Below are 27539 nucleotides of genomic sequence, written 5' to 3'. Positions count from 1 at the left end.
ATCCTAACCCTAGGCAGTGCCCTAGTCAACACCCTCTTCCAATACCCACCCCACCTAGGCTCCCATAAAATAGTGCTCACAACAGAAACCTCTTGATAGTCCTTGACCTTCTTTGGCAGAATTTTCACAAACCCACTCAAAAAGGGAATCTAGCTTAGAGCTTGGGGATATGATTTAGCGGAGGACTGTTAGTGTTAGCTCAGAGGTTGGACTCGATGATCTTGAGGTCTCTTCCAACCTAGAAATTCTGCGATTCTGTAAATATTAATTCGGAGAAGTTTTAGCATCTTCCCCATCTCAGTAGCACATATGAAGCAAGGAGTGTTGCCTACATATTCATTCTTAATCCATCGCTCTCTAATTTCTAATCCCATGTTTCACAACGAGGAGCAGCCCAACGATCAAGCGCAGCAAGGACCTGGGCCAGCACCCCGGAGCCCATGTGGGCACGCCTCGGGACGGAGCAGCCCACCTGACCCTGCGGGGACTCTGGAACGCCCCCCCACCGTGGCCCTCCCCTCCTCTGCTCGCTCTGCACTATGGCAGCTTCCACCGTCCCAAACTGCCCATGCTGTCTCTCTCCAGGTGCCCACACAGGTTCCGAGGGAGCCTTCAGACCGCCTCCCTGGTAAGGCAGCTTGTGCTGACGGGCCTGCTTCAGTGCCCCGCGTCTCTTGCTGGGGGAGCAAGCTCTCCTTTTCTGAGAAGAACTTGCTTCTTAGTTCCAACCTGAACCTTCCCTGGCAAGGCCTGACAACCACCACCATAAGAAAACAGATGTTTTACTAAGACACACTGAGAAAAGCAGGGATGGAAAGTCAGTTGTCGGGGTGGGAGTCTTCTTCCTGAGAGGAGTCCATTCTCCTGTCCACGTTGGCTTTCATGCGAGCTGCCAGGCGGGAGAACCTCCGTCCTGCTGATGTGCCCTCCAGGCTGTAGAGGTGCCCCAGTAAGGAGAGGCAGTGGGTCTGCTGAAGCATCCAGGCTAGCTTCTTCCTCCTGACACACAAGAGAAACTGCTGAGCCCAGAGGCGCGGCTGTAGAGCACCAAACCAGACTGGGCAGGGGAAAGTGGGGTGGCAGCTGAGACACGTACACCTCCTCAGAGGAAGGGAGCTGGTGCTGGAAGGGCTGCTGGCACGGAAGTGGGCAAATGAAGAAGTGCTGCCAGGGGCAGCCAACCGCTACAGAGGGTGTGCTGGCACTACAGCACGGGGGGGGGGGAAGTGATGCCAGGCACCAGCAGGAGAAGGACTATCGCAACTCTGAGCCTTCTCCTCATCACCCCCTTCCCCCCCCCAACCTTAACCCAACCCCATCCCATCCCTTGAGGTCACTGCCTTCCTTCCCCTGTTAAGCCCGTCCTCCCTGTTCACATCTCTTCTCTGTTCCCAGCCACCCCAGCCTCATCCGAAACGTGCCAGCAGGTGCATCCCTCGGCACAAGCTGCTTTCTATGCAAAGGCCCAGGGACTGCACAGGGGGGCAGCGTGAGGCTGCACTGGCCCCTGTTTGACCCACATGTCGTGCCTTAATGCCTCGGTCCTGCTAATGAGCTATGGCACAGCTTAGGCGTGGCCTGAAGTCCAGGCAGGCCTGGGCCTGAATGCCTGGCACCAGAATACTCTTCCTTTCCCACGCTCTCCCTTCTGCTGCTTACCGAGCCTCTAGCAGAAGAGAGGGTGTTCTTCTGTTTGTGGCACAAAGAGCACCCTGAAACCTTTCCCACAGAGACTTGACAAAGGCTCCGGCGCATGTCTGAGGGAATCGCTTTTTCAGAAGGCTCAGCGCCTGCCTGGTCGTTTTCTTGGCCAGCCCCACGCGTCCTAGATTACAGCAGACCTGCACAGGAAGAGGAAGCCATGCAGACATGGACCGCTTTCCCAAGCCTCTCCTCCTGCAGAGGCTGCAGAAATGTATAAGGGGCTGGCCATAGCAGGGACACCCCCTGCAAGAAGGGCGTCACCCTGCCGCTTTACCTCCGCTTTGAGGCTGAAGAAGGTCACCTCCTCAAAGCAGTCTAACACAGTTGCTGTCTTCCCCATGGAGTTCCTCAGGACCTCCGCTTCGTTGAGCTTCATAAGGGCCTTTGAGCAAGCACACAGGCAGCAGGTGAGCATCGGTGCAGAGCCCCCAGCTAGCTCCACCCTTCCCTCTTGCCTCCTGTGGCACCTGCCTTAGGAGGGCCCGCATCTCCCCATGTGATCCCTGCCCTAGCACAGTGCCCTGTGGGCTCAGAGCTCAGGCACCAAGGGAGCCTTCAGACTGCCTCCCAGGTACTGCAGCTTGTGCTGACGGGCCTGCTTCAGTGCCCCGCGTCTCTTGCTGTGGGAGAGGCAAAGCGCAGGAAACAGTCCGGCTCTGCCCCCACTGTTTCTTTTGGGAGGCCCCTCAGCGGGCGTGTCCTGTTGCAGTGGACTCCAGGTGCAATGCGTGCTGGCAAGCAGGGTCACTCACCATGTAGCTGTTGGAGACGTGCAGGTAGGCAGCCGCACACTCCAGCAGGTAGTAGAAGGCTCGGGAAGCATTGCCTGTTGCCACATAGTGGCGAGCCAAAGGCATAAGCACTGATTCAATGACGGCTTCGCATTTGCAGGAACACTCGCCACCGTCCTTCTCTTTGGTCCTGCTGGGCTGCACACTTGTCCATTTGCCCTCTGGTGGAAACCGCTCTGACGCTCTGGTCAGAGGCAGGTTGCCAGGAAAAGAAGAGAGCAAAGAGCAGATGAGCATCACCTGAGATGACCCTGCTCTCCCTACGGGTAGCAACAAACCCCTATTTCCTGCTGTCTCATCCCAGCTCCCACCCCACAGCCAGCCTCCTCCTCCCAAAGCTGGAGTCCCAGCCAGCAGCCAAATGGCAGAGCTCCATCTGTCTCCTCTGGAGCTCGCTCGTTTCCACAATCATCAGAACCTTGTCTCCTCACCTGAACTCCTCCTCCGAGAAAGCCTGCTGCGGCTGCAGGGCATTTGCACTACCTGGGAAGAAGAGAGCGTGTCAAGGGACTCCCCACATAGCCCGGGCTAAGAGCTGCAGGCTTGCAAGGGTCCTGTCGAGCAGACCCAGGGCACAAGAGCTGCGGTGATCGTCCTTGTCCCCTGGCTTATCCCTGGTGTTGGGGACCCGGTGGGCCCCAGCCTGCATGGGCCTGGACTTCCAGAGGGAGGGGGCTCCGCTGCACGGCACACAGCCTACCTTCAGGGGTGTGAGTCCTGTCCTTCTTCAGGTGTTCTCCAGCGAGCACCAAGGCCTCCCAGCTGTGCCAGTCATCCTCGTCAGCAGAGCCCCGGCAGTTTTCCCCATCCTGGGGACTGGGGACGGCGAAGCGGTGGAAGGCCACAAAGTCCCCTCCGTGGCAGCTCCGGCATTTGTGCGCGTGCTTCTCCAGGAAGGCAGCACACTTGCGCTGCGTGCTGGCCCTCTGTCTCTTGGGCCACAGCTCGTAGGCTGCCTCCTGCAGCAGCGGGGCACAGAAGGCCAGAACGCCAGCCTGCTGCTCCGTGGTCTCCTTGCTTGTAGACGGCCTCTCCACCCCTGCAAGGCAATGGATGGTGGCCTCAGCCAGAGTGGTAGAGACATTCCCAACAGCCGCTGGGAATTTCCCTCTGCACAAAGCTGGTGGGGGAAGGCCTCCTTCAGCTACAGCGCTCCTGGGTCTACGTTACTGCCACCACTTACCGCTCCCTGCCTGCTGAGAGGTGGCCGGCCCCTCTCGAGCATCTTGGATGTCTCTGGGCACCCCTGTGTCCTTCAGCCACTTAAGGATGTTGTCGCTCACCAGCATGTCCAACAAATAATTCATCTGCTGCCTGGTGCAACTGGGAAGGATGTGAGCCAGCAGCTGGGTGGTAAACACTGGCCCTATGATGGCTGCAAACTTCAAAACCATCTGCTTCTGCAGCGTGATCCGGTCCAGCTCAGCCAGTGCAATATCTGTCAAGAAGAAGCAAATCGTCTCTCTCTTTTGTGTCCCGGAGCCTGAGCTTGGAGAGGCTGGACGGTTCCACCACAGGAAACAGGGTAGACTTTGGCCTCTCTTCCTCAGGATGGCACCTGGTGGGCAATTGGAGCCCAGGGGAATGTCTTCAAGATGGCTCCACTCCTCTTGCAACCACAGGCCACAAGGCCCAGGGATAAGAGCTCCTCCACCACGGATGGGGAGGGCACGATCCTGCGGGTACATGCGACCCGTGATGCGACCTACCGGAGCTGAACTAGGCTGATGCCCAGCAGCGCACACAGAGAGCAGAGAGCGCTTTCACCACCTCAGAGCTGGACTTGGAGCTCCCCACAACTGCTGTGGGCCTCACAGCCGGCCCACAGCCCGGAGGGGGACATCTGTGTCCTTAAGCACAGAGCTCTGTCTGCTCAGACCAGAGTCGCCTTCCTGGCAGGGCCCCCCAGGCTGAGAGGGTGCTTCTGCAGCATGCTGATGCCCAGCCCCTCTCTCACATGCACCCCAGGAAAGGACCCCAGCACAGCCACGAACTCAGCCCCTCACCTTTCAAGGCAGCCGGCAGCACGGTGGTCTCCAGGCTGACATCTGCTCTGACGGTGCAGACCCTGCCACTGTTATTCCCAGCACTGGAGCTTGAGGTGGCTGAGACAATGGGTGAAGCCTCGACTGCAGAAGCTGGGAAGAGAGAGAGAGAGAGCATGAACAAGGTGGGGCAAGTCCAACCTGTCACGGTTGGGTGCGCTTCATGGCCCGCACCGAATGCGGTCAGTGAGCAGGGCAAACCGGTTTCCACTGCAATGGTTTTGTCTGCATTGCCCTTGCAACTCTTTTTCTGCCTTTGGACCAGCTGCCCAGCTGTACTGAACGAATATCCCGCAACAGAACGCAGCGGTTGCTACCTTTGACAGCGCTCCCTCCCACAGCCAGGGAAATTGCCAGTGATAATCCAAAAGGCAAAGCCCATGCAGGCTGTCCCCAGGGCAACAGCACTCTGCTTGGCATTGCTCTTGCAATTACTGCTCTTGCGTTACTGCCAAGCTCCTCAGTTCCCAGCGCCTTTGCGGGCATTTCTGGTTTTGGATTACACTTTCCCAGGTCTGACCCTCTCCTGCAGAAGGGCTTTCTTCTCGAGGGAGCTGGTGGCTTGCCAAGGTGACAGCAAGGTGTGCAGGAGCCCACACCTCAGCCAGATCAAGTTCTGTCCTGCTGCCAGATCGGACTCTGCCCAGACTCACTGGAAAGCCACAGGACACGGTCGTGTGTGTGTGTGTGTGTGTGTGGGGGGGGGGGGGTGACGTGCAACAGCATCTAGCCAGTCCGCAACAAGAGTGCTTACCGATCAAGCCCTCCCAGTTGTCCTCTACTATTTTGTCCTGCCTCCCAGTGCTGAACAAGAGCATGTTGTTGCGACGCAGGCAGCGCAGCAGTTCCTCACAGTAATATGGGATGCCAGAGCTTCTTTGGATCAGGAACCTGGGCAGGAGCAGACCCAGCAGTGACCAACACCAGGGAAGTATGGTGCAACACAGTTCTGATGGGCGGGTGGCGAGTCACTCAGGCCTCACAGGGTAACCAGCCTCTTTGTCACAGCCACGGCTCACTTCAGAAGGGGGCGGTCCTCCCACTGGCTTGGGCGTTTGGGACCCCTGACCCTACACTGTTTGCTGGAGTCCATGGGGAAATGGTCGTGGGCAATGTCCAAAGCACAACACAGCAAGCCTGATCTTCCCTGTCCTCAGGAGCCCAGATCTGCTCTGGCAGCTGGCTGGACCCCTGCTCCTGGGAATCCCTACTGCAGCCTGGCTACATTGGTCAAAGCCTTTTTCACACCTCAGCCACGCTGAGGCTTGGGTACCCATCTCCCTCTGCTCTCCTCTCTCCTCTTCTCTCCCTTTTCCTCCCTGCCTTGCCCTCCCTCCTCTGCAACAGCAAAGGGCTGTCACTGCCCACGTGCTGCGTCCTGGGAGCTGCCTATTTTTAGCTCACACCTGCTGTGGTGAGTCTTAAGGAGAAACCCAGGTCCTTGCTGGAGTCAAGGATGCTGCCAGAAGGCCCCGTGCTTCCTTTCCTGCGGGGCGACTTCCTTCCGTGGCAGCATAGGTCCAACCCCTCCGGAAGAGCTCCGTGGCCTGCAACATACCTTGCTAGATCCCTGGGGATGCTGACCACTCCAAGGTCCTGGCAGACTTTCTGCACCACAGCTGCAGGTTTCAGCTCTTCCAGATGAAGACAGCTGATTCTCTGGGACGTTGTGCTGTCTGCTGCAGCTTTGAAAAAGCTCTCCGTTCTCTCGTGGCCAGGAGCTAAGCTCATCACCATAAAGAGCGTGACGCTTTGGAGCACGGGCCACATGACAGTCCAGGAGGCAGGGTCGATGAAGTGGGCGTTGTCGATGACAAATATGCCAAATTCTCCTCCAAGGGTCTGAAAAAAGCAGATGGATCTGTGTGGAGTCTGGCGGATTCTCAAGCATCCTCTAGGGGAGGAGATGCAGCCTCTCTCTCCGGAGACGGAGAATACTCAGAAGTCTCTCCCCAGCCGCTTCCCTCTTCAGAAGCTTACTGGCTTTTCATTTCTGCGAGACTTTAAGGCCTCCTGGAACATCACTTGCCCTTCTGAAGAAGGGAGCTTGGGCAAAGGAATGCAGAAGGCGTCAATCCTCCTCCAGGGCACATACCCTCCAACTTAACAGGAGGCGAGCTACGACGAGGCATATGGGGAGGGTGTGAGAGGGGCTTCTGGGAGGAGGGGCTCCTGGGCCCTGAAGGGCGGTGACCCTGGCACATCGTCCTGCTGCCCACTCAGGCTGTTCTGATGTGGAGCCTGCAGCGGGCAGGGTTGTTTTCTTTCTCTGACCCAGGTAGAAGGAGGAACGCTCACCTTCTGTAGCACTTTCCTACAAGTCTTCTGCAACTCCCTTTTCCTTTGAAGGTCATGCATCTTGCAAACCTCGTCTGAGATGGCAAACTGGACAGGAAAGCAGAGTCAGAAAGAAACATCATCCTGGGACCAGGCATGCCTATCCACCAAGCTAGACGGCAGAGCAAAGCGCCTCTGCTTTTGCATGAGGTCAGCGCAAGCCTCTCTTCACTGGCCTTTCCAGGGCGCTGACCAAGACACCTGGCACATGCACAGGACATGAAGTCACCACAGACAAGGAGCCTCCCTGGACCCACGAATCAGAACGGGGTGCTATGAGCACTGCAACTCCCAGCCCAGCAGAACACCCAAACAACCACCAGACTACCTCAGGAGGCCTCCCTCTCGCTCTCACCTCGACGAGGAAAATGTTGTTGAGGAGGCAGTAACTGCTCTCTTCTATCGCCCCTTGGAGCTTGGCCTGCAGGGTGCGCTGCCGGTCCTTGCACGTTTCACCCGCCTGCAGTCCCAGGGCCCTGGCCACCAGCATACAGACGGCAGAGAAGGGCTGCCTCATGTTGGCCTTGGTCAGTTCCATGGTGACAACCCTGCGGTGCAAAAGCAAAAGGCAGTTGAGCTGCAGAAAAGGCCCCCAGTAGCCCACGCCTGCCAAGACAGGAGAGTTAGAGACTCACGCTGCCTGGTTCTTACTGCAAAGGAACGCAGGGTGCACAGTCCTGGGGGTGTGGGCGGAGGGCCAGGCACAGGGCAGAGGCATCGCAGTCTTCCACGAACGTCAGGGGACGGGCATGGGAAGGGGCTCAAAAAACCCACTTACCTGTGCCCAGTGGCCTGGCCCAGAAAGGCCAGCTCAGTAAGTGGCTCTTTCCAGAGCCCAGAATGCCTGCGTACGCCAGGATGCGCGGCTGTCCCAAAGTCTCATAGGCCTTCAAGCTGCGTTCAAAGAGGTCAATCTCCACCTCCCGACCTGTGAAGACCAACCAGGAAACAAGCTGTTGCAGCATGCTGAAAAGCAGGGCAGCATTCCCTTTTGCTGGCACGGCAGCTTCCCTCCACCACGTCAGCAAGCCTGCCTACACCCAGGCCTCCTTCCAAGCCCCTCATCTCAGAGCCGCCTGCCTGCTGGCCACACGGCGCAGCTCCTAGGAGCTCTTTCCCCTCCGCTTCTCCTCCCACAGGCAATGAGATTCAGCCAGCTGGACGCAGCTCCCCACACCGATCCAGCCCAAGACTGGAGGGCACACTTTGAGGCACTGCAGGCAGCTGCGCCCAAAAGGCATGCCAAACATCTCACTGCACCCTGAGCCCCAGAGCTCTTGCCAGCACCCTGTAGCTAAGGTGGCGTCTTCGGGCCTGTTGTGGTTTTGGCTGCGATACAGCTCCTTGTCTTCACAGGAGCTTGGAGTGTGCTGTGATGTGCTGGACTTGCCACCAAAGGAACGCCGAGAACACACTGAACTCTTGCCGAGCAGTGCTGGCACAGTGTCAAGGCCTCTGCAGTTTCTCATGCTGCCCCACCAGCCAGCAGGCTAGAGGAGGGAGGAAGGGAGCGAGCGGCTGTGTGGGGCTCAGCTGCCTACCGGGGTTAACCTCCAGCAAGGTGCACTGCTTTGGGCAAAGGGAAGCAGCTGGGGTTCTGAAGAGCGAGGACTTCCCTACCTACCCAGCAAGGGGCCATAGTCCGACCTCTTCTTGGTAAGACCCATGTCAAAGATGCTAGAAGCGGGAGAAGACAAAACATGAGTTTCACTTAGTTGTTCAGAAGCCAGGGAATATAGAGCCTGCTGTGTTAGGGGAGGAGACCCGCCGCAGGTAACTGCTTTTCTTTCCAGCAGCATGCTGTCCGGAGCATGCTCCCCGGCCAACGTTCGAGTGGACATGCCAGGACAGCTTCAAGCACGAAGAAGGCCAGCAGCCATGGCGGGACAGCAGAAGGTGTTGGGAGTCCCTCGCCAGAGGCCAAAACCAAAGAAAGCCCAGATGCGGCAAAGAAGCCAGGGTGTGCTGTTGGCTAGTAGACTGCTCTGCCACCCTGGACAAGCAAAAGAAGCCTCTTGGAAAGGAGGACCTGTGTCACTTAGTGGCTCAGGACACCAAGCACCTGGCACCTTTGGCTCAAGTCTTTTGATAGTTTTCAAGAGACAGCAACGTTAACATCCAAAAGGTCCTCCAACCCTGGCCCGGAGGGACAGCTGAGAACTGAGCAGGCAGACAGGAGGAAGAGTGGCCCAGTGGCCCACCTTTCCCCAAGGCGGCATGACTGACCCAAAGCTTCCTGCGCAGAAGGAGCTGGGAAAAAATTCCTCCTTGCATCAGAATGACCTCTGCCTTAGCCTTGCACATAGTGGAGCAAACACAGAGCAGGGAGGGAGCCCAGCGGAAAGCCGCTTGGACAAAGCCTGCATGGCTAGCGTGCGTCTCCAAAGCCAGGACAACCTTCTGCACCCCACTGGCGTCACTCGCAGCTCTCTTAGCAGCAGGAGACACAAGGGCAGAAAGGCACAAAGCAGACCCATGCCAGGCCTTTGGATCTTCTTGGCCACAGGGAAGGGATGTCTGTGGGAGGCCAGGCTGGTCTCTTGCTGCACAGCTCCTCTTTACCGGTCAAGGTTGCACCCTTGGCTTCCCCTTGTGGCCCCATCCAGATGGCTCGGAAGACACTCACCACTTGTCGGTGATCCCCACATATTGATAGATAGCGCCGGGATCTGTAACACCTTTCAACTTTGTCTTCGGCAACTCCTTGAAGAGGTAACTGGGCAGGCGAGAGGCCTTGTAGGTGTCTTCATCACAGGACACCAGCCTGGGGTAGTGCACCATCAAGCGGGCACCCAAATTCACCTTATGGCCAATCACTGCCATGGAGAGAGAACACATTGACATGGTTAGGAAAGCAGCCTTGCCCCACCCTTTAAGGCCAAGGGCTACTTCCCCTTGTTGTCCATAGGTGCATGCCTAGTGCACTGCACCAATGAGCACACACAGCAAAGATCTTTTAATTAATTCATTATATAAATATATATATATTATATAATTAAATATTTTATTATATAACTCTGCAGAGTCAGGTGCTTGGCGATCTTCCGCAAAGCCAGCACACCTCTGACTTGAATCACCGTTACTTGTACACAGCAAACTTGTGAAAGCTATCTCTTTGGGTACTTCTGATTGGCTATTACAGCTCACCTAACTTATGTCTCCTGAGTTTGCACATTACAGAGAAAGAGTGGGGGCTGGGGAAGTGGGGACACATCAAATCCCACATTAGCATACGTTAGCATTTTGATGGGTACGATTTTTAATACGTTTATGACCCTTAATGAGCAAAAGGTTACTACAGATTAGTCTGGAGCTGTTGTTCTCCTCCTTGTTTTCACCTTTTGTCCCTTATCTCCCTTGCTGCTGCTAGCTCAAGGCTACCTGTCTCTCTGTTCCCTTATTCTCTCACCTAAAAGACTATACAAGCTATAGAAATACTACACAAGCTACAGGACTCTCTATATTCTTCAAGGTTTCCTTGTTTTTCCCAGCTTTGGGACTACACCCTCAGGCACAGGTCAACCCCGCAGCAGGGCAAGCTGACCCAGCGGGAACCGCAAGTCTGAGCCCATTCTCCCACCTCAGGTCGAGACCTGTGACATCTGGGCCGCTCTCGGCAGGCTGTAGCATATGTGCTTGCCCCAGCCTTCCCATCTCTTCATGATGGATGTGTGTGTGACAGGTGTGCTTAAGCACACCCACGCCAGCCTCCCACTCTTCAGACTAAGGTGCGGTACCTGTATGTTCAGCCCTCTCCGGATGGCCACAGAGGCCGTAGAACATCGTCCCGCTGGTGACCCCAATAGACATTGCCCTGGCACACAGGGAGAGAAGTGCAAATTCAGTGGTGCCTCAGGCGCAGTCCTGCTCGTCCCGCTCTGCCACTTCCCACGTCTCCCCTTGGCACCAACCAGGGACACCTGCTGTCCCACAGCCGGTGTGTGCCTCGGGGACTTGGAGAGCTTGGGGCACCACACACAAGGGACGTGGGGAGGGTGCACGCAAGACGGCTTGGACCCTTCCCCTGAGGCCCGATGGCTGTGACCTGCAGCAGGCCACAGCCCCTCTCACTAGTGGAGGAAAGCAGGTGCTACCCACAGAGCACCTACAATGCCAGCGACTTTGAGATTAGGCCAGAGCCCTGTTCCTGGCAGGCTGTGCTTGGAGGGACTGCGCCTGGCTGCCGTGAGCTAAGCCCAGGGGCCACCTGCTGCCTCTCAGGGTGCTGCCTCAATCCTGCCAGGGACAAAGGAGGCCAAGCCAGGAGGCCACGTCTCTTGCTGGTCAGCCCCCTTGCGCTGTCCCAGGCAGCACGCATGCCCTGCAACACCGCCACACACTCACTCAAGTTTCCTCAATGATCTGGAGCACGTGCTGAAGATCTGAAGAGCGCTGTCCAAGGCACGGGTGCTCTCGTCATGCAGCTTTGCTCCAGACATTCCGAACACACAGAGGAATGTACAGCCCTGCAGAGGACAGATGCAACACATCTGGTTACAGTGCCTATGGCCAGCAGCTAATGCCGTTCCATTGCAGTCGCCAGGGAGACCAGTAGAGCTGCAGGTCAACACAAAGCCACAGAGGACTGATCCCACCAGCAAGGCAGAGCTGCTCCTCAGTCCCTCTCCACTAAACAGACACAGGCCACCCTCTGGGGGTGGGATTGCTCCCCCACGCTCACCTTATCAAACAGAAGGCTTTTGTTGATTTCACCCTTGTGAGGACTGATGATTGTTGAAATCATCCTGTTGGCATCACGGAGGCCCCTCTGAAGATCCAGTAACCTGGCCTCTGCAGAAAACTGCAGCTGGATAAAGAGGCTGGTGACTGGCCATAGCTCAGACCACAGGTGCAGCGGCATATCCACGTCCAGCTGGAAGTGAAGAGCACGACAGCTTTGCCAGCCTGTTCTCCCGGCGGTTCCTCTGGGCCCGTGCCACGTACCGAGGGAGAGCAGGCATGTTGGCAATACCAGGTACTACTGGAGGAAGGGTAAGTCCCCTGCTCGGTGCCAATCGCAGGCCAGCCTGCGGCAGGCAGGTCACAGCAGAGTCATAGCACAAACGAGAGGGGAATGTTCCAGCAACACTGCATCTTGTGGCAAGTACGGATGCGAGGGGCGACCCTCTGGCACATCCCAGGGACTTGAGCAGACTCGCCCCCTTGTCCTCGCCTCGTGCCCACAGCACGTCCAGAGCAAGAGTCATGGAAAAGACAGAGGCAAGTCCACCTCCTGCCACCCGTGCCTCTTTGAGGAGCAGCACAAAATGGGCAGTTGCCTGGCACGTGCAGCACCAGTAAGCCTGGCATCAGGTCCCCTGGGTTCCCGCCCCAGGGTGCTTTTTCTTCCATTTGTCTGTTTTCACGAGAGCTCCACCCATGCAATGCACACCTTCTTCTGCCCTCCCAAAATGCAGCCTCCAGCAGCAGCGGCCTTACCTTCCTGAGAGGAGCTGCTGGTATGTACTTCTGCATCTCTGCTGCCACTTTAGGACCATTGGACACGAGAAAAGCTGGCCTTAGGTGCCCTAAGGGAAGCAAACGCAGGCCTTCACTGGCAGGACGGGACTACAAGGGGGTTGAAAGACGGGGCTGGCACTGGGCAAAGCAGAGCAAAGATTCTTTGGCGTTTCCTCCTGCTCCCCTCTGCAGCTGCTTGGCCAGAGCCATCCCCTGGAAGGAGGGGATGGCAGCGACAGCCTCAGCTGAAGCACAGGAGGGACAAAGGCACGAATGCTGACTGAAAGGTGGAAGAGGGCAGGGGGAGTTCCTCCCTGGAACTCTGAAGCAGGCAGGCCCCATTTTTCCAGCCAGTCTCAGAACACGGTGAAGCAGGGACTCACCTATCCTTTCCAAACGCTGCATCTTCACGTGTTGCTCAAACTGGCCTGCAGCATCTTGGCGTTCTGATCCAGACATGTGCTCCATCCTCTGAACCTGCAGACACGCAGAACAAAAGTACTGCCACTGGCCTCCCCAAGGAGCCCCGGGAGACACAGCCCGCCCCTCCACTCTCACTTTCCAGAGAAGGGCAGAACCTCTTGGTGCAGCAAGCCCACCTCTCTGGATTTTCAGCTGGGACGGAAGTGCCTCTTCAGAAGGACCAGAGCCACGCAGGCATCACCCAAGCATGCCCCAGCTCTCCAGGACAGCTGCGCGACCCACGGGGGACATTGCTGGTGGGGCCCACACCCTTCCTGTGCTTCCCTTGGCCAGTCACACCAAGCAAGCACTACCCAGAGCTACCCCTGAGGTGGAAGGGCAACTGCTTCAGCTCTCTACCAACCCTTACAGCTACAACTCTCTCCACGTCCAGCGCCTCAGCCTTCTGGCATCTGCCTCCTTCCCTCTCAGGTGCAGGTCTTCAGAGAGGCTCTAGAGGCCAACCTGTCCACCTACCTTCAGAACCCGTTTGCCACCAAGAAGCCTGGTCTGGATCTTTTCCTGCTCACACAGCTTCCAGCAGGTGGGCGAGACAATCACTTCACTTTTAACCGCAAGGTTTTGGGCGTTCATAACTTCCTCCAGGGCCTGGCTGCAGATGAAGTACTGCTGATGGTACCTGTCTCCAGCAGCCAGTACGGTCATTTGCCCTGCGGAGATCCCTGGGGAGAGAGCAAGAAGCAGCATTGACACCGGGGAGCAGAAGCAGTCAGCAGCACTGGAGAGTGCCAGGGCTGTGCACGTGGCACAGCTGACCCTGCAGCGCCCATACCTATCTTCAGGTGGAGCTTCTGACCCACGTGTGTGTCACGACTGCCATGCTTCTTCTGGATTTGTTGGCAACACTGCAGCACCAGGCTGATGGTCTGAGGCAGCTGAGCTTCTGATGCTCTCCACAGCACCAGCACAGCATCCCCTGGGGAAAGTGAGGGGAAGGGGAAGGCTCTCCTGAGGGACAGCAGCAAGTGGCCAGCCGGCGTGCAGAGGAGGACGGGCTTGTGGGAGGGCATCCTCCTGAAGGACAGCACCCTGGCCACAGGGACCCCTCCCCTCTGCCAGACCAGCCACAGCACCAGCCAGGGCAGCAGGGCAAGAGGGTGGGTGGCGGGGGGACCCTCTGCCCAGCACTCCTCCGCAGCTGCAGCAGCCCAGGGACACCACCGGAGGGATTGCTGCGTGGCCAGAGAGCTGCTCCATCAGGCCAGAGCACAGAGCAAGCGGCTCCCGCGGGAAACACTGCACAGCAGCAGGACATGGAAGCAGCCTCCTCCTAAGGACATACCTCCAAACTTCAGGATGTCTCCTCCGAAATCCAGCACAACTGTGGAGAAAGAAGGGAAGGCAGAGTTATGGGGCGCCTTCTTCCGGAATCCGTGGGGCAAGCCACCTGTAGCCACAGCCCTGGCCCCTGTACAGCGAGTTGGGAGGCCACACAAGCACAGTACGGTGCAAGCTGGAAGGCACCTCTGGAGAGTATCTGCTCCAGTCCCGCACCCCGTCTCCACTCAAGCCGAGCCACTCAGAGCCACCTGCCCGGGGCCACGTCCAGACGCCTGGTGAAGATCTCTGAGCGGGGACACTTGCAAATGCTGCCAAAGTGGTGGCCACCACATGCTCACGGTCAGAGACGTCCCCCAGGATAAGGGGCTCAGGAGGGCCACACACAGATGTCAGTGCGAGCCTCCCTAGGTCACTGGCACGCTGGCACTCACTGGATGCCCCCAGCCTGCCTGCGGTCCTAATGGCACCAAAGCGGTGTTCCATCGTGGAACTGCAACGGTCTCTCTGCAAGCACAGAGACAGATGCTGAGAAAGCAGGTGTCCCCTTGCTCATACGATCAGAGAATGATCTAGGCTGGAAAAAGCCTTCAAGATCATCAAGTCTGACCATCCACCTAGCCTACTGAGTCCCCATCACTAAACCATCTACCTTAGTGCCACGTCCACACATCTCTTAAATAGCTGCAGGGACTGGGACTCCATCGCTTAACTGGGCAGGCTGCTCCAGTGCTCAACCACAACCTCCTTGAAGAAATTCTTCCCAGTACCCAACCCAAGCACAGCCTGCCCCAAATCGAGAGCCTTTCCTCATGGCCTCTCTCTTGTCACCTGAGAAAAGAGACCGACTGCCTCTGCGCTGCAGCCTCCTTGCAGGGAGGTGGGAAGCGCAATGAGGTCTCCCCTCAGCCTCCTCTTCTCCAGACTAAACAACCACAATGCCCTCAGCTGCTCCTCGTAACTCTTGTTTTCTAAACCCTTCAGCAGCTTTGATGATCTTCTCTGTACACACGCAAGCAACTCAGACATCCTTCTCGTGGTCAGGGGCCCCGAACTGAATGCAATATTCGAGGTGTGGGCTCACCACTGCCGTGTCCAAGAGCTATCACTTCCCTAGCCCTGCTGGCCACACTAGTTCTCATGCAGGCCAGAATGCCATCGGCCTTTCTAGAGACCTGGGCACGCTGCTTGCACATGTTCAGCTGGCCGCCAAGCAGCAACCCCACATCCTTTTCTACTGGGCACATTTCCAGCCACTCTTCCCCCAGGCCTATGTGGCTGCATTAGGTTGCTGTGTGCCAAGCGCAGGACCCACCACTTAGCCTGGTTCAGTGGCATGTGACTGGACTTGGCCCAGCCTACCTCAGCAAAGCCTTCCCACCCTCAAGCCAGTCAACCGTCCCGCCTAACTTGGAATTGTCTGCAAACTTACTGATGGAGGGTGCATTCAATCCCCTCCTCCCTCCTGGTCACTGATGAAAATGTTAAACAAAAAAGGCCCTGGTAGAGTGCCCTGGAGAAGGCCACTGGTGTCCAGACACCAACTGGATTGAACCTGGATTGAACTCCGCTTGCTAGGACTCCTTAAGCCCAGCCGTCCAGCCACTTCTTTACCCAGCAAACAGTATGTCTGCCCAAGCCCTGAGCAGCCAGTCTCTCTGGGAGAATACTGTGGGCAGCAGTGTCAAACGCTTTATAAATAGCCAGGCAGACAATGACCAGAGCCTCTCCCTCCTCTACCAAGTGGGTCACCTTGTCGTAGGAGATCAGGGTAGTCAGGAGGCACCTAGCCTTCAAAATCCCGCGCCAGCTGCTTCTGATCCCTCCATTGGAGGCATGTGCCATGTCACAGCACTCAGGATCACCTGCTCCGTAACCTGCCCTGATACTGACATCAGGCTGACGGGCCTGTAATTCCCTGCAAAGTCCTTCCAGCCCTTCCTGTTGCCTGGAGGCACGTCTGCCAGCCTGCAGTCCACTGGGGCCTCCCTCATCCCAGTGGGCAGCAGAAGAGACCTGCTGCGCTCCTCTCTTGCCACGGGAGCCCCACGGCTCCCACTGTCCCCCCAGGCCACAGTGAGCTCCACAGCCCTTCCAAGGAGGCAGGAGCAGCTGGTGCAGCAAGGCTGCCTCTGCCCTCCGCAAGCAACCTCAGGGCCCCATATACAACAGCCTGGCAGCATGGCTCTTACCCTCCAAAACGTCGCTCATGTAGTCATTGAGTGTTTGTGCCAGCTCGTCAGCACCTCTGTCTGTGCCGCTCTGCTGGACACACTTCTCTGACAAAGAAGTGAAACCTGCAGGAAGAACAGGCAGAAATCAGGACATGTCTACGTGGGCCACAGGGCCTGGCAGCCAGTCCCATGCTGCCAAGCCTAAGCGCCTGTCAGTCGCTGCATCGCAAGAGAAGCCAATCCGTGCTCTCTTTAGCCATCACAGCAGGAGTCCTCAAGAGCGACAAGATAGCTGTGCCATCTACGGGCCAGGGCCCCCGAGGGCCTGGTGTGTCCCAATGGCTCGTTTCCGGGGAGGCTCTACCGTGCCCAACCCACCTGAAAAATCCGCTAAGAACAGCACTCCCACGATAAGCCTGGGGATCTGGCTGTCCCAGGTGAAGTCCTCAGAAAGAAGATCGGGGAGGAGCACGCTCCCGTTCTCCATCTCAGAGTACGGGTACTTCCCCTCCCAGGCAGATGCTATGGTCAGTGCCCTGTGGTACCGGGGTACCTCAGCAGAAGACAACCATGCCCAGCTGGGAGGGAGGAGATGAAGACCCCTCAGCACCGGACGATGCAGTGAGCCTGGGGCCTTCTTGAAGGACAGTTTGGTCTCTGCCACCATGGGTCATCACAATCACCTGGTTGGTAGGTGATGACCTGGTTCATAGGTCATCGCTTAGTGGCTGCCCTCCAGCAACACGGTGGGCTAACAGTGCCATCCTCCATAGATCAATGCCTGCTGAGCAGCAGCCGCTGTGACCCCGTACAAATGTATAGAGCTACTTCTTCCAATGAGGTTATTAAAAAAAAAAGAAAAAAGTACAAATAGGATTAAGACTGGAAGAGGGTAAAGAACATTCATATATTCATGACAACATTCACCACCAGAACCTTCCAGAATGGTTGCTCAGTTCTTCTGTTCTTGGGGGGGTGGTTAGGGGCTGGTGGCAGGGAATGCAGGCTGCTGGTCAGTTAAGTCAGCGGACCACTGACACAACCAGAATGAAGAATGCTAACACATAAATAAAATTCAGAAATTATTCTATTCTGGCTAGAAAAGTTGTTTCATGTTGCTCCATCCATCCAAGAGGAAAGGTTGAAAACAACAGTGGCAACGTGAAGTTTAAGAGAAGAAGAGATAAGGAGTGAAGGATGGAGGATGAGGATGGTAACATAAGCAGCAAACGGTGGTTAGTAATTAACCTCTTAGAAGATCACTAGAAAAGAGATATTTAAGTAGGAGATTTGTTTTGTTTTGAAAACACTGGCTTGTGCTTTTAAGGGTCACCGATTACCTGAACTGTTTGCAAGGTCACTGCTTGAAAACTGGAAAACTTGTTCAATAAAATTAACAATTCTGTATTTTGAAAATGGTATGGTTTAAATATTAAACTTCATAAATGTTCTCATTTGTGTATTACATTTATGAATCCAGTAGTTCTTAACTGAAAACAACCAAATGTTTTCAGTAAGGTTTAATAGCAAATAAATGCATTTCAACTTTCCAAACTCGTTTTTCAGCAATTTTAGCCTACTGTAATTCCAATTACTTGATTCAAATCATGCTTCAGTCTGGTGTAACAACAAAATCAAGTTTAACTTTCATTATTCCATTATTGCCTAACATTTTCCCAGAGTAAACGTAATTTAGATGGATATAAAAGACACCGCATGTAACCAGCACAAAAACAGTCACTTCATTTTAAATGTGCATAAAAAAAAAAAAAAAAAAAAAAAACAACAAACCACACAGAAACCCAAACACATGAATGGTTAACTTTTTGTTCCCTTTTTCTCAGACAAAACCTTTGTCTTACTTCGGAGAGCAATGTCTTGATATCTGAAGGAGCTCCCTCCTTGAAGTCATCCATTCCTAGAGTCAAAACGATCAGTAATTCATCTACTCACAAGCATCTTTTCTGCTCTGCTTCCACAAATTATGTCTCATCTCAGAGCAGAGCCATGCTACTCTACCATGTTATTATACCTTCAGCTGGGATTTACATGGCTGGGATTGGTGTGCTTTTAGACCAGCAAAGATCATTCGATACATTTGTTTGACCTCCTGCGTGCTACAAACCACAGAGTTTCACCTCAACATTCCCACATCAACCCTGCAGCTCCCAGTTCAGCTATTTTATGGTTTATGATTATATATATTGTAACTATATATAGTTACAATTCCAAGGACAGCTTGCAACATAATTATTCAATTCAAATTACAAATAGGTTCTCGGGCCCCCATACTACCTCATTCAGGTTCCAGGTAGCTGGTCCATAATGCTGTATGATTCTTTCAGGAGGCCATTCATTCTCTCCCCATTCTTGGGCACTACGCCCAGCTAAGGAAGCATCAATAGATCGTTTTACTCTATTCAGATAAAAACAAACAAACAAAAAACTCTTTTCAGCTGGAATTAGCTCAAACCTTTCTTTACATAGAAAGAAAAATCTAGGAGCGTAACAGAATGACACCAGGCAGAATGACAACTCCCAGAGGGAAGCCCTACAGTGACAGCGAGTCAGAACAGATGATCTGTGGCCACCCCAGGGACAGACTCAAATGCCATGACCTGCGACTGAAAGTGACCGCCAGAACTGGGATGATGGACGCATAGAATGCTTGCCTTTAAGACAAGAGACCGGAAGGATGGGCAGTGCAAACCCCTTAAGAATAACGCTTCAGAAATGAATTCCCCAGCCTGAGCTCCTGGTGAAGCCCAGATGACTTCCACAACAGTGACGATGGAAACAGACACAATCTGAAACCAAATATGCACAAGACCCAAAACGCATCTGCTCTTTAAGCTGTGACTGCAAGACAAGAAGTGCTTGGATCAGCCCTGTGATCACAGAATCACAGAATTGATGACGAAACAAGCATTTAGGACCTTTAGTGTGGCTACCAAGTTGCCCATCTAATCTGTCCAGTGGAAGAAGGCGATGAGGATATCAAAACCTGAGGAGCGCGTAACACATAATGATCATATCAGGAAACATTCGATACAAAATAAAAGTTACACGCACGGAAGAAGTGATCCCTTTAAGCTCCTACTGCAAGACAAGAGGTGCTCAGCTCCCAGTTGAACATCAGCGTTATTCCGATGAGGTCAAGTGTTCAATACCCTCAGGATGGCTTCCCCAGGGCCTGCCGAGCACCAAGAGCAACAGCACAGCACAGACAACAAGCTGGGACTGCCCTGCCTGGCACGTGTTCACGCTGTACGTGACAGAACTCCCCACACATCATCTCTGCCTGACCTGATCAATCCTGAAAGGCCCCATCCGCTGCAATGACTTACAAGCACAGACCCTTGCCCTATGGGTCCATTCACAACCCCAACTCAAACATAGCACTTGCCCCCCCAGCTTAGCTTGGGAATGCTGGGAGGCAGGTTCCATCCTCATCAAGGAACACAAAGGCTAGCCAGGACACTGCTTCAAGCCTAAGGCTCCTCTTCACCTGCAGAAATAAAGTGCCATCAGGCACCAGCACGCCAGCCAAACTTCTTCCAGGGAAGCACCCTCCTCAGAAACAAAACAGTAGTCAACTGACCTGCTCTGCTACTGAAATCAGATAGACACCCCCTAGACAACTCCCTGCCTCCCCCTGCCAACACACAAGATTTGCCCCTGAACTTAATTCTCAGGGCTCAGAATCCATCCTCAGTGTGGACCACAGAGACCAGCTAGGATGTTCCCAGTACCTTCTTCATCCCTGGAAAAGAGGAGTCACCCAGAGGTGGACCAATAGACTACCAAACCAAAAACAATGCCTGTTTTCCAACTTTTCTCCACTCACCTTCCCAACCCACACCCAGCGCTTCCATTCACTGTGCCAAGCCAAGCCCACGGGGCTTAGATCAAGGAGAAAGAACAGACAAACGTGACAATCCATAAAACGGTCTATACCCACTCCTCTTCTTTCATCCCCTACCGCAAGAGCCAAGAAGCCCCAGACCCGTGTTCCCCAGCCCAGTATCACCGCTTCGCCCACCTAACACCCCAAAGAGATGCATCTCCAGCATTTCAGGAACTAGAACTGCTGACGTCTGGCGCGCCTCAGAAACGTGGCAGGAGACGTACTCTGCTGTCGCAAGGTAGTTTGCCCAACAGGCAAAGCAGACTAACACAGTCCACTGACCAACTCAGGGCCCACACTGCTGTCCACTCACCCTCGTGCTTCGTTCAAGTTTCCGTGCCCATGCCCTGGGCTACAAGAAACAAAGAGAGAAGGTCATGCCCACGATGGACACGCAAACAGTACAGCTTCTTGCAGAGGACTCAAACACAGAGACCAGAGCCAGAAAAAAAAAAACACACCCTCGAGTCCACAAATGCCAAAAAGCCATGAATGCACAGCAGTCCCAGCAGGGGTAATTACAGACTTATCCTTTACAGATGAAAAAGGTGACCCTGCTCAGTCTCTTCGTACTACTGCGCTTATGCAGTCGAGCCCCTTGCAATGCGTGCTGAAGCTCTTTGTGAATCCTCTGGACAGTGACACAAATGGCTTGATATACCTAAAGATTGAAATGTAACGCCAAAAAAAGGAACCGTACCCCATGATTTCCCAAAAACAAGTTAGCCAGCAACCCCTCCTAAGCATCCCTCTTCTAAGTGAATTCCAAGCTCTTAAAATCTAGAAGGATGCAAGGTCTAAAGACTCAACAGCCAGCAAAACCACAGGCAAAAGCTGCAGAAATATAACAAACTGTCCCTAACCCTGAACAAGATTACACCTTACATGCCTACTGCTGCTGGTTTCAGATACATGCTTACACAGGGAGCTTCGACAATACCTTTCTCCTAAACCCTGCTCCCTCACTTTGCCACCAAGGTTGTAACTTTGATAGTATTTGACATACAGGCAAAGACTCACAGTAAGCCCCGTAATCCTGCAAAAATCCTGAGGGACCCAGAACCACTAAGCAAACACACAAACTAACATTATTGTCCTATCCATGAACATGCCATAACAATGACTCACCTGAGAAAGAACTGCATGCAATAAAGGCACCTACTACAGTGCAAGTCACGAGTATCACTCTATACTTGTTCTATTCTGCTAAGATCACAGATCTTTGGTCTGACTTTCTGCGGCCCTTGTTACATTGTCACAGCAACACACAGGCAGGAAAACATTGCTACATACAGTAACAAAAGACTGAGTCATAAGAAGAACCTAGGATAAAAAATGAAACCGCACACTATCTTAGTTCAGCACTACATTCTATATGCATGCTTTCAGCCTGAAATCATCAATAAGAGACGATAACCTCTAAGACTGAAAACAAGACAAATTCTACTTAGTTCTCTGAATGCAAGGCTGATGCAGCAAGTCATCAGCTGGAAGGAACCCAAGCAGAGGATTCAAGATGTTCCATTCCAACATTGAAACTTACCTTTCCAAAGCCGCTTGTCAAGCAGAGCATAGTTTCCCATTTGTTGAACAGGCAGGCCTAGCCAAATTTCAACCCTAAACTTCCACGGAATCTCTACTGCTCCCAGCGTACATATTACTTCCGTACTCACCTGCAGGTCTTACCTGTGAAAACAAAGTTCCAACTTTCTTCCCTTCTACAATATCTGTGATGACATGACCCGAGATTTTCGGGTGGACTCCATTTGCAATCACTACAGAGGTGCCTCCTCGCAGGGCCCACAAAGCTGCTGTCACCTACAGTGAAGGAGAGAGCCAGTTCCCAAAAATGCACTTGTTAGTTGAATCCCCATCCTCAACAAGAATTCTTATGTTGGAAGAAGCCCTTAAGACCATCAAGTCCAAGCATCAACCTAATGCTACCACTAAATCATATCCCTAAGTGCTATGTCCACACGTCTCTTGAATACTTCTAAGGATGGGGACTCTACCACTTCCCCGGGCAGCCTGTTCTAATGCCTAACCACCCCTTCCATGAAGAAATGCTTATTTAGTACCCAGATATCTAGTGCTGCTCAATAGAGTTGTTCCTCCCTAGGGGTAGGGCTTGGCATTTCCCTCTCCTGAACTTCAAAAGGTTCCTGCCTGCCCCTATCTGCAGCCTGTCAAGGTTCCTCTGAATGCACCGCCCCCACCCCGCACAAGGGCCATTTCCACAGAAGCCACCAACCACCCGCCGCCTCGCCCCCTCCCTATCCAGCCCACCGTGGCGCGCCACCGACCACCAACCTCGTTGCGCCACCCCTCCTCGGCGTCCCGGCCTGCCCCGACAGCTTCTGCCCATGGCGCCGGCAAGCCCTGCATGCTGCTTCTGCCCTGGCTTCCTCCAAGCCAATCACACAGTGCTTCCGCCCTGATTGAAGACAGGCCCTGACATCACTTCCGCCCCAGGTTCCCAGCCAAGCACGGCGTGTCCCCACAGACACAGCAGAGCAAACACACAAACTAACATTGACATCCTACCCGTAAACATGCCGTAACAGTGACTCACCTGAGAAAGAACTGCATGCAATAAAGGCACCTAGTACTACATTAGTTTATTCTAACAGATCCTACTAGCTGTCACCTCAAAAAGACGTGCGTACCGCTCTCTACTTGGAAACGCATCAGTCCGTCCGTAGACTCTGACCCACCTAAAGAGCCCTGCAACTGACTGAAGGAAAAACAAAGCACTTACCCCAAAGAGCAGCCCAGGCAGAAGGAGCTCTCTGATGGCATACCTGGGGCTCATATACCGTTTGGCCGCGCCCAGCACCCAAGCCCAATCACCTGGGAAAGGGAAGGGGCAAAGCACAAGAAAGTAGAAGGAGAGCAGAAGGAGCAGCAGCTGTTGTGCTGTGGGCCTTTTTTTTTTTTTTTTAAGTCTGATGGCACAATTTTGTGCAGCGCTGCCTGGGCACACATTTCAGATAGAGCTAATGAGCAGCTGAGGTAAAGGAGCTGGGAAGAGAGAGGTGTTGCAGCAGGTATGCTGTGGCTGTGAGGTGCCTCAGGGTGTGCTTTTTCTCTTGTTTCTACAGGTGCTTCTTTAGGCAGCTTGGAGTCTATGGATTTCTAGATTTTAAGTGCTTGGAATTCACTTAATAGAGGGATATTTAGCAGAGGTTGCTGGATCACTGGTTTTAGGGATGGTGGGATACACTTCTGGTTTTGAGTTATATTTTAATCACTTGTGTAACTCTCCAGAGAACTAAAAACAGCTTGATTACATGCTCCAAGAGGCTTGTCCACGTAGGCACAGTATTACTAAGAGACTGAGCAGGGTCGTATCAGAGTTACCTTTTTTCATCTGTAAAGGGTCTGTGATTACCCCTGCCGGGCTGCTGTGTGTGCGTGGCTTTTTGGCATCTGTGGAGCTCAGTCGCTTTTGTGTGTGTATGTTCTTACTTTTTGTGGGTTTTTGTTTGTTTGTTTGTTTGTTGTTGTTGTTTTTGAGAGGCAAATAGTGCGTGTGCTGAGCGTGGTTGGCAGGAGGAGGTGGGGAGCTGTCTGGCAGGGAAGCTGTTCAGGACTGGTAGGTTTGGTTTCTAGGAGCATGCGGCATCCTTCCTGTGTGATGCGACTGATTCTTGGGCAGGAACGTTCCAGCTCGTGTGTCTTAAATAACGTAGCTTGTGTAGTGTGTGTTGTGTGGCCTGGGCAGAGTTTGCTTTGGCGCTGTGAGCCAAGAATCTCAGTTAAAGCTGGTGAGCAGCTGGAGTAACGGAGCTGGGAAGAGAGAGTATTGCAGCAGGTACACTCTGGCTGTGAGGTGCCTCAGGGTGTGCTTCTCTCTTGTCTCTGCAGGTGCTTCGTGCAGTCTTGGACAGGGAAGGGAAATCCCCATGTCACGGAGCAGTGAGGGAAGGTGAGAGTGTTTTCAGCCTGGTCATCCCTTATCCAAAGCGAACGGAAGACACTCAGGTGTTTCCCTCAGGGTCTGAGGTGAGGCTGTTTGGGATAGAGGAGCAGTGTGGCAGGTGGTTGTTTGCAAGCACAGTGGTCATTTTGTCCTTTTGTGTTCCCAGGTGGCATGGGTGATGCTGTCTACTCCTTCTGAGCTTGGACTTAATTTCCAGGTACAGAGGCAAGTGGACTGCTGTTTTGAAAGGATACAATTAAAGATGGAGTCGCTTGTGTTGATGAGGGATGAGTGCTAACGCTGGCAGCTGAAAGTTTATCTTCTGGCTGTGTTTTCCTTTGTTCAGGCTGAAACTCAGTGTGCAGTCCAGGACGTCATGACCTGAGCTGCCTCTGGAGTGACTCTGGTGAGTGATGAACAGAGGTAGCAGTTGTTTTTGGGGTGCGGTTGTCACTGCAGTTATTTTCCTACATCCAATAGAGTAAAATTCCAGTTTGCCTTTTAGAGGTGCTTTAAGTGGCTTAAGAGAACAGGTGGAAGCATCTGCCACGTGGGGCAGGTAAGAGGCTGAGGTTAAGGAGGGGATGAGAGTAACTGTCCAAAGGCTGCTGTGGGTTTTGCTGCTGTGGTTGCTTTCTCCTCTGTTTATCAGGTGCCACAGGCAAGGTGATAGCCCTTAGAACAGGAGCAAAGCAGGTCTCTGGAATGCTGCATTGTTCCTGAGAAAGGTGTTGTAGAGGAAAAAGGTTGTCTTGCGTGGCGGTTCCTGATGGCGGTCTTCTTCCGTAGGGGAAGAGGTGCCTGAAGCCCCATGCTGTGTAGCCTGAGCACACCTCATTGAGGATGAAGCCTGCTTTCCAGCAGTTCCCAAAACTGTGTTGAGGCTGAAATGCTGTGTCTGTGTTTGGGTTGGGTTTCAAGTTTTCATGCTGTGTTAGGGATGGGTTTCAAGTCAGTGCAGCGGAGGGCCAGGACCCAGTGTCCTGTAGCGTGTTTTGACCCGTCAGAATGGCCTTTTGGCTCTCAGATAGCCTACTCAAGTATGTGATTTTTCCTGCAAGTGATAAAGTGATATTATTACATTGAATTGTTTTTCTTTGGCATGTTGTGCTTTTTTTTTTTTTTCTTTTTTCTTTTTTTTTTTAATGCTCCTGGATTTTTCTTTCTATGTAAAGAAAGGTTTGAGCTAATTTCAGTTGAAAAAAATCCAGTTACTTGCTTGGTCATATTGTCCTTTCAAGATTAAAAGCTGCAGCCTAAGCATGCGGAACGTTGCTTCTAGAAACAGCCCGATTCTCTTGTCTGCACTCTGCTTGCTGTTGAGCTAAATCAGATTAAAAACAAACAAACGAACAAAAACACGCCAGCTGCTGCTTCTCCTTCTGCTCTCTTTCTACTTTCTTGTGCTTTGCCCCTTCCCTTTCCCAGGTGATTGGGCTTGGGTGCTGGGCGCGGCCAAACGGTATATGAGCCCCAGGTATGCCATCAGAGAGCTCCTTCTGCCTGGGCTGCTCTTTGGGGTAAGTGCTTTGTTTTTCCTTCAGTCAGTTGCAGGGCTCTTTAGGTGGGTCAGAGTCTACGGACGGACTGATGCGTTTCCAAGTAGAGAGCGGTACGCACGTCTTTTTGAGGTGACAGCTAGTAGGATCTGTTAGAATAAACTAATGTAGTACTAGGTGCCTTTATTGCATGCAGTTCTTTCTCAGGTGAGTCACTGTTACGGCATGTTTACGGGTAGGATGTCAATGTTAGTTTGTGTGTTTGCTCTGCTGTGTCTGTGGGGACACGCTGTGCTTGGCTGGGAACCTGGGGCGGAAGTGATGTCAGGGCCTGTCTTCAATCAGGGCGGAAGCACTGTGTGATTGGCTTGGAGGAAGCCAGGGCAGAAGCAGCATGCAGGGCTTGCCGGCGCCATGGGCAGAAGCTGTCGGGGCAGGCCGGGACGCCGAGGAGGGGTGGCGCAACGAGGTTGGTGGTCGGTGGCGCGCCACGGTGGGCTGGATAGGGAGGGGGCGAGGCGGCGGGTGGTTGGTGGCTTCTGTGGAAATGGCCCTTGTGCGGGGTGGGGGCGGTGCATTCAGAGGAACCTTGACAGGCTGCAGATAGGGGCAGGCAGGAACCTTTTGAAGTTCAGGAGAGGGAAATGCCAAGCCCTACCCCTAGGGAGGAACAACTCTATTGAGCAGCACTAGATATCTGGGTACTAAATAAGCATTTCTTCATGGAAGGGGTGGTTAGGCATTAGAACAGGCTGCCCGGGGAAGTGGTAGAGTCCCCATCCTTAGAAGTATTCAAGAGACGTGTGGACATAGCACTTAGGGATATGATTTAGTGGTAGCATTAGGTTGATGCTTGGACTTGATGGTCTTAAGGGCTTCTTCCAACATAAGAATTCTTGTTGAGGATGGGGATTCAACTAACAAGTGCATTTTTGGGAACTGGCTCTCTCCTTCACTGTAGGTGACAGCAGCTTTGTGGGCCCTGCGAGGAGGCACCTCTGTAGTGATTGCAAATGGAGTCCACCCGAAAATCTCGGGTCATGTCATCACAGATATTGTAGAAGGGAAGAAAGTTGGAACTTTGTTTTCACAGGTAAGACCTGCAGGTGAGTACGGAAGTAATATGTACGCTGGGAGCAGTAGAGATTCCGTGGAAGTTTAGGGTTGAAATTTGGCTAGGCCTGCCTGTTCAACAAATGGGAAACTATGCTCTGCTTGACAAGCGGCTTTGGAAAGGTAAGTTTCAATGTTGGAATGGAACATCTTGAATCCTCTGCTTGGGTTCCTTCCAGCTGATGACTTGCTGCATCAGCCTTGCATTCAGAGAACTAAGTAGAATTTGTCTTGTTTTCAGTCTTAGAGGTTATCGTCTCTTATTGATGATTTCAGGCTGAAAGCATGCATATAGAATGTAGTGCTGAACTAAGATAGTGTGCGGTTTCATTTTTTATCCTAGGTTCTTCTTATGACTCAGTCTTTTGTTACTGTATGTAGCAATGTTTTCCTGCCTGTGTGTTGCTGTGACAATGTAACAAGGGCCGCAGAAAGTCAGACCAAAGATCTGTGATCTTAGCAGAATAGAACAAGTATAGAGTGATACTCGTGACTTGCACTGTAGTAGGTGCCTTTATTGCATGCAGTTCTTTCTCAGGTGAGTCATTGTTATGGCATGTTCATGGATAGGACAATAATGTTAGTTTGTGTGTTTGCTTAGTGGTTCTGGGTCCCTCAGGATTTTTGCAGGATTACGGGGCTTACTGTGAGTCTTTGCCTGTATGTCAAATACTATCAAAGTTACAACCTTGGTGGCAAAGTGAGGGAGCAGGGTTTAGGAGAAAGGTATTGTCGAAGCTCCCTGTGTAAGCATGTATCTGAAACCAGCAGCAGTAGGCATGTAAGGTGTAATCTTGTTCAGGGTTAGGGACAGTTTGTTATATTT

General features: G+C 53.2%; 2 protein-coding genes across 2 annotated transcripts; both read right to left on the bottom strand.

Annotated features, from left to right (window-relative positions):
- Positions 1–818: 818 nt before the first annotated feature.
- LOC309890269 (adenylate cyclase type 10-like) lies at positions 819–7681 on the bottom strand (the record flags this gene model as incomplete). Its single annotated transcript, XM_082783950.1, has 13 exons — positions 7656–7681; positions 7233–7425; positions 6839–6925; positions 6099–6382; positions 5295–5431; positions 4502–4633; positions 3679–3933; positions 3196–3534; positions 2927–2978; positions 2457–2679; positions 1979–2086; positions 1660–1841; positions 819–999 (listed from the first exon to the last, which is right to left on the bottom strand). Exons 2-13 carry the CDS (start codon positions 7413–7415, stop codon positions 819–821), a joined length of 2163 nt encoding a protein of 720 aa, XP_082640076.1. The 5' UTR covers positions 7416–7425; positions 7656–7681.
- Positions 7682–7686: 5 nt separating this feature from the next.
- LOC309890268 (adenylate cyclase type 10-like) lies at positions 7687–16479 on the bottom strand (the record flags this gene model as incomplete). The annotated part of the gene is made up of 12 exons (XM_082783949.1): positions 16291–16479; positions 14103–14141; positions 13593–13736; positions 13277–13482; positions 12721–12814; positions 12317–12405; positions 11559–11750; positions 11222–11343; positions 10615–10691; positions 9504–9693; positions 8502–8554; positions 7687–7805 (listed from the first exon to the last, which is right to left on the bottom strand). Coding segments are annotated over exons 1-12 (1344 nt in total), but the record flags the coding sequence as incomplete, so codon positions are not given.
- Positions 16480–27539: the final 11060 nt, after the last annotated feature.

Source organism: Aythya marila (assembly GCF_965140915.1).
Source record: "Aythya marila genome assembly, chromosome: Z".
Classification (NCBI taxonomy): domain Eukaryota; kingdom Metazoa; phylum Chordata; class Aves; order Anseriformes; family Anatidae; genus Aythya; species Aythya marila.
Note: the sequence above shows the minus strand (reverse complement) of the source record. Positions and strands in the feature narration are given on the sequence as shown.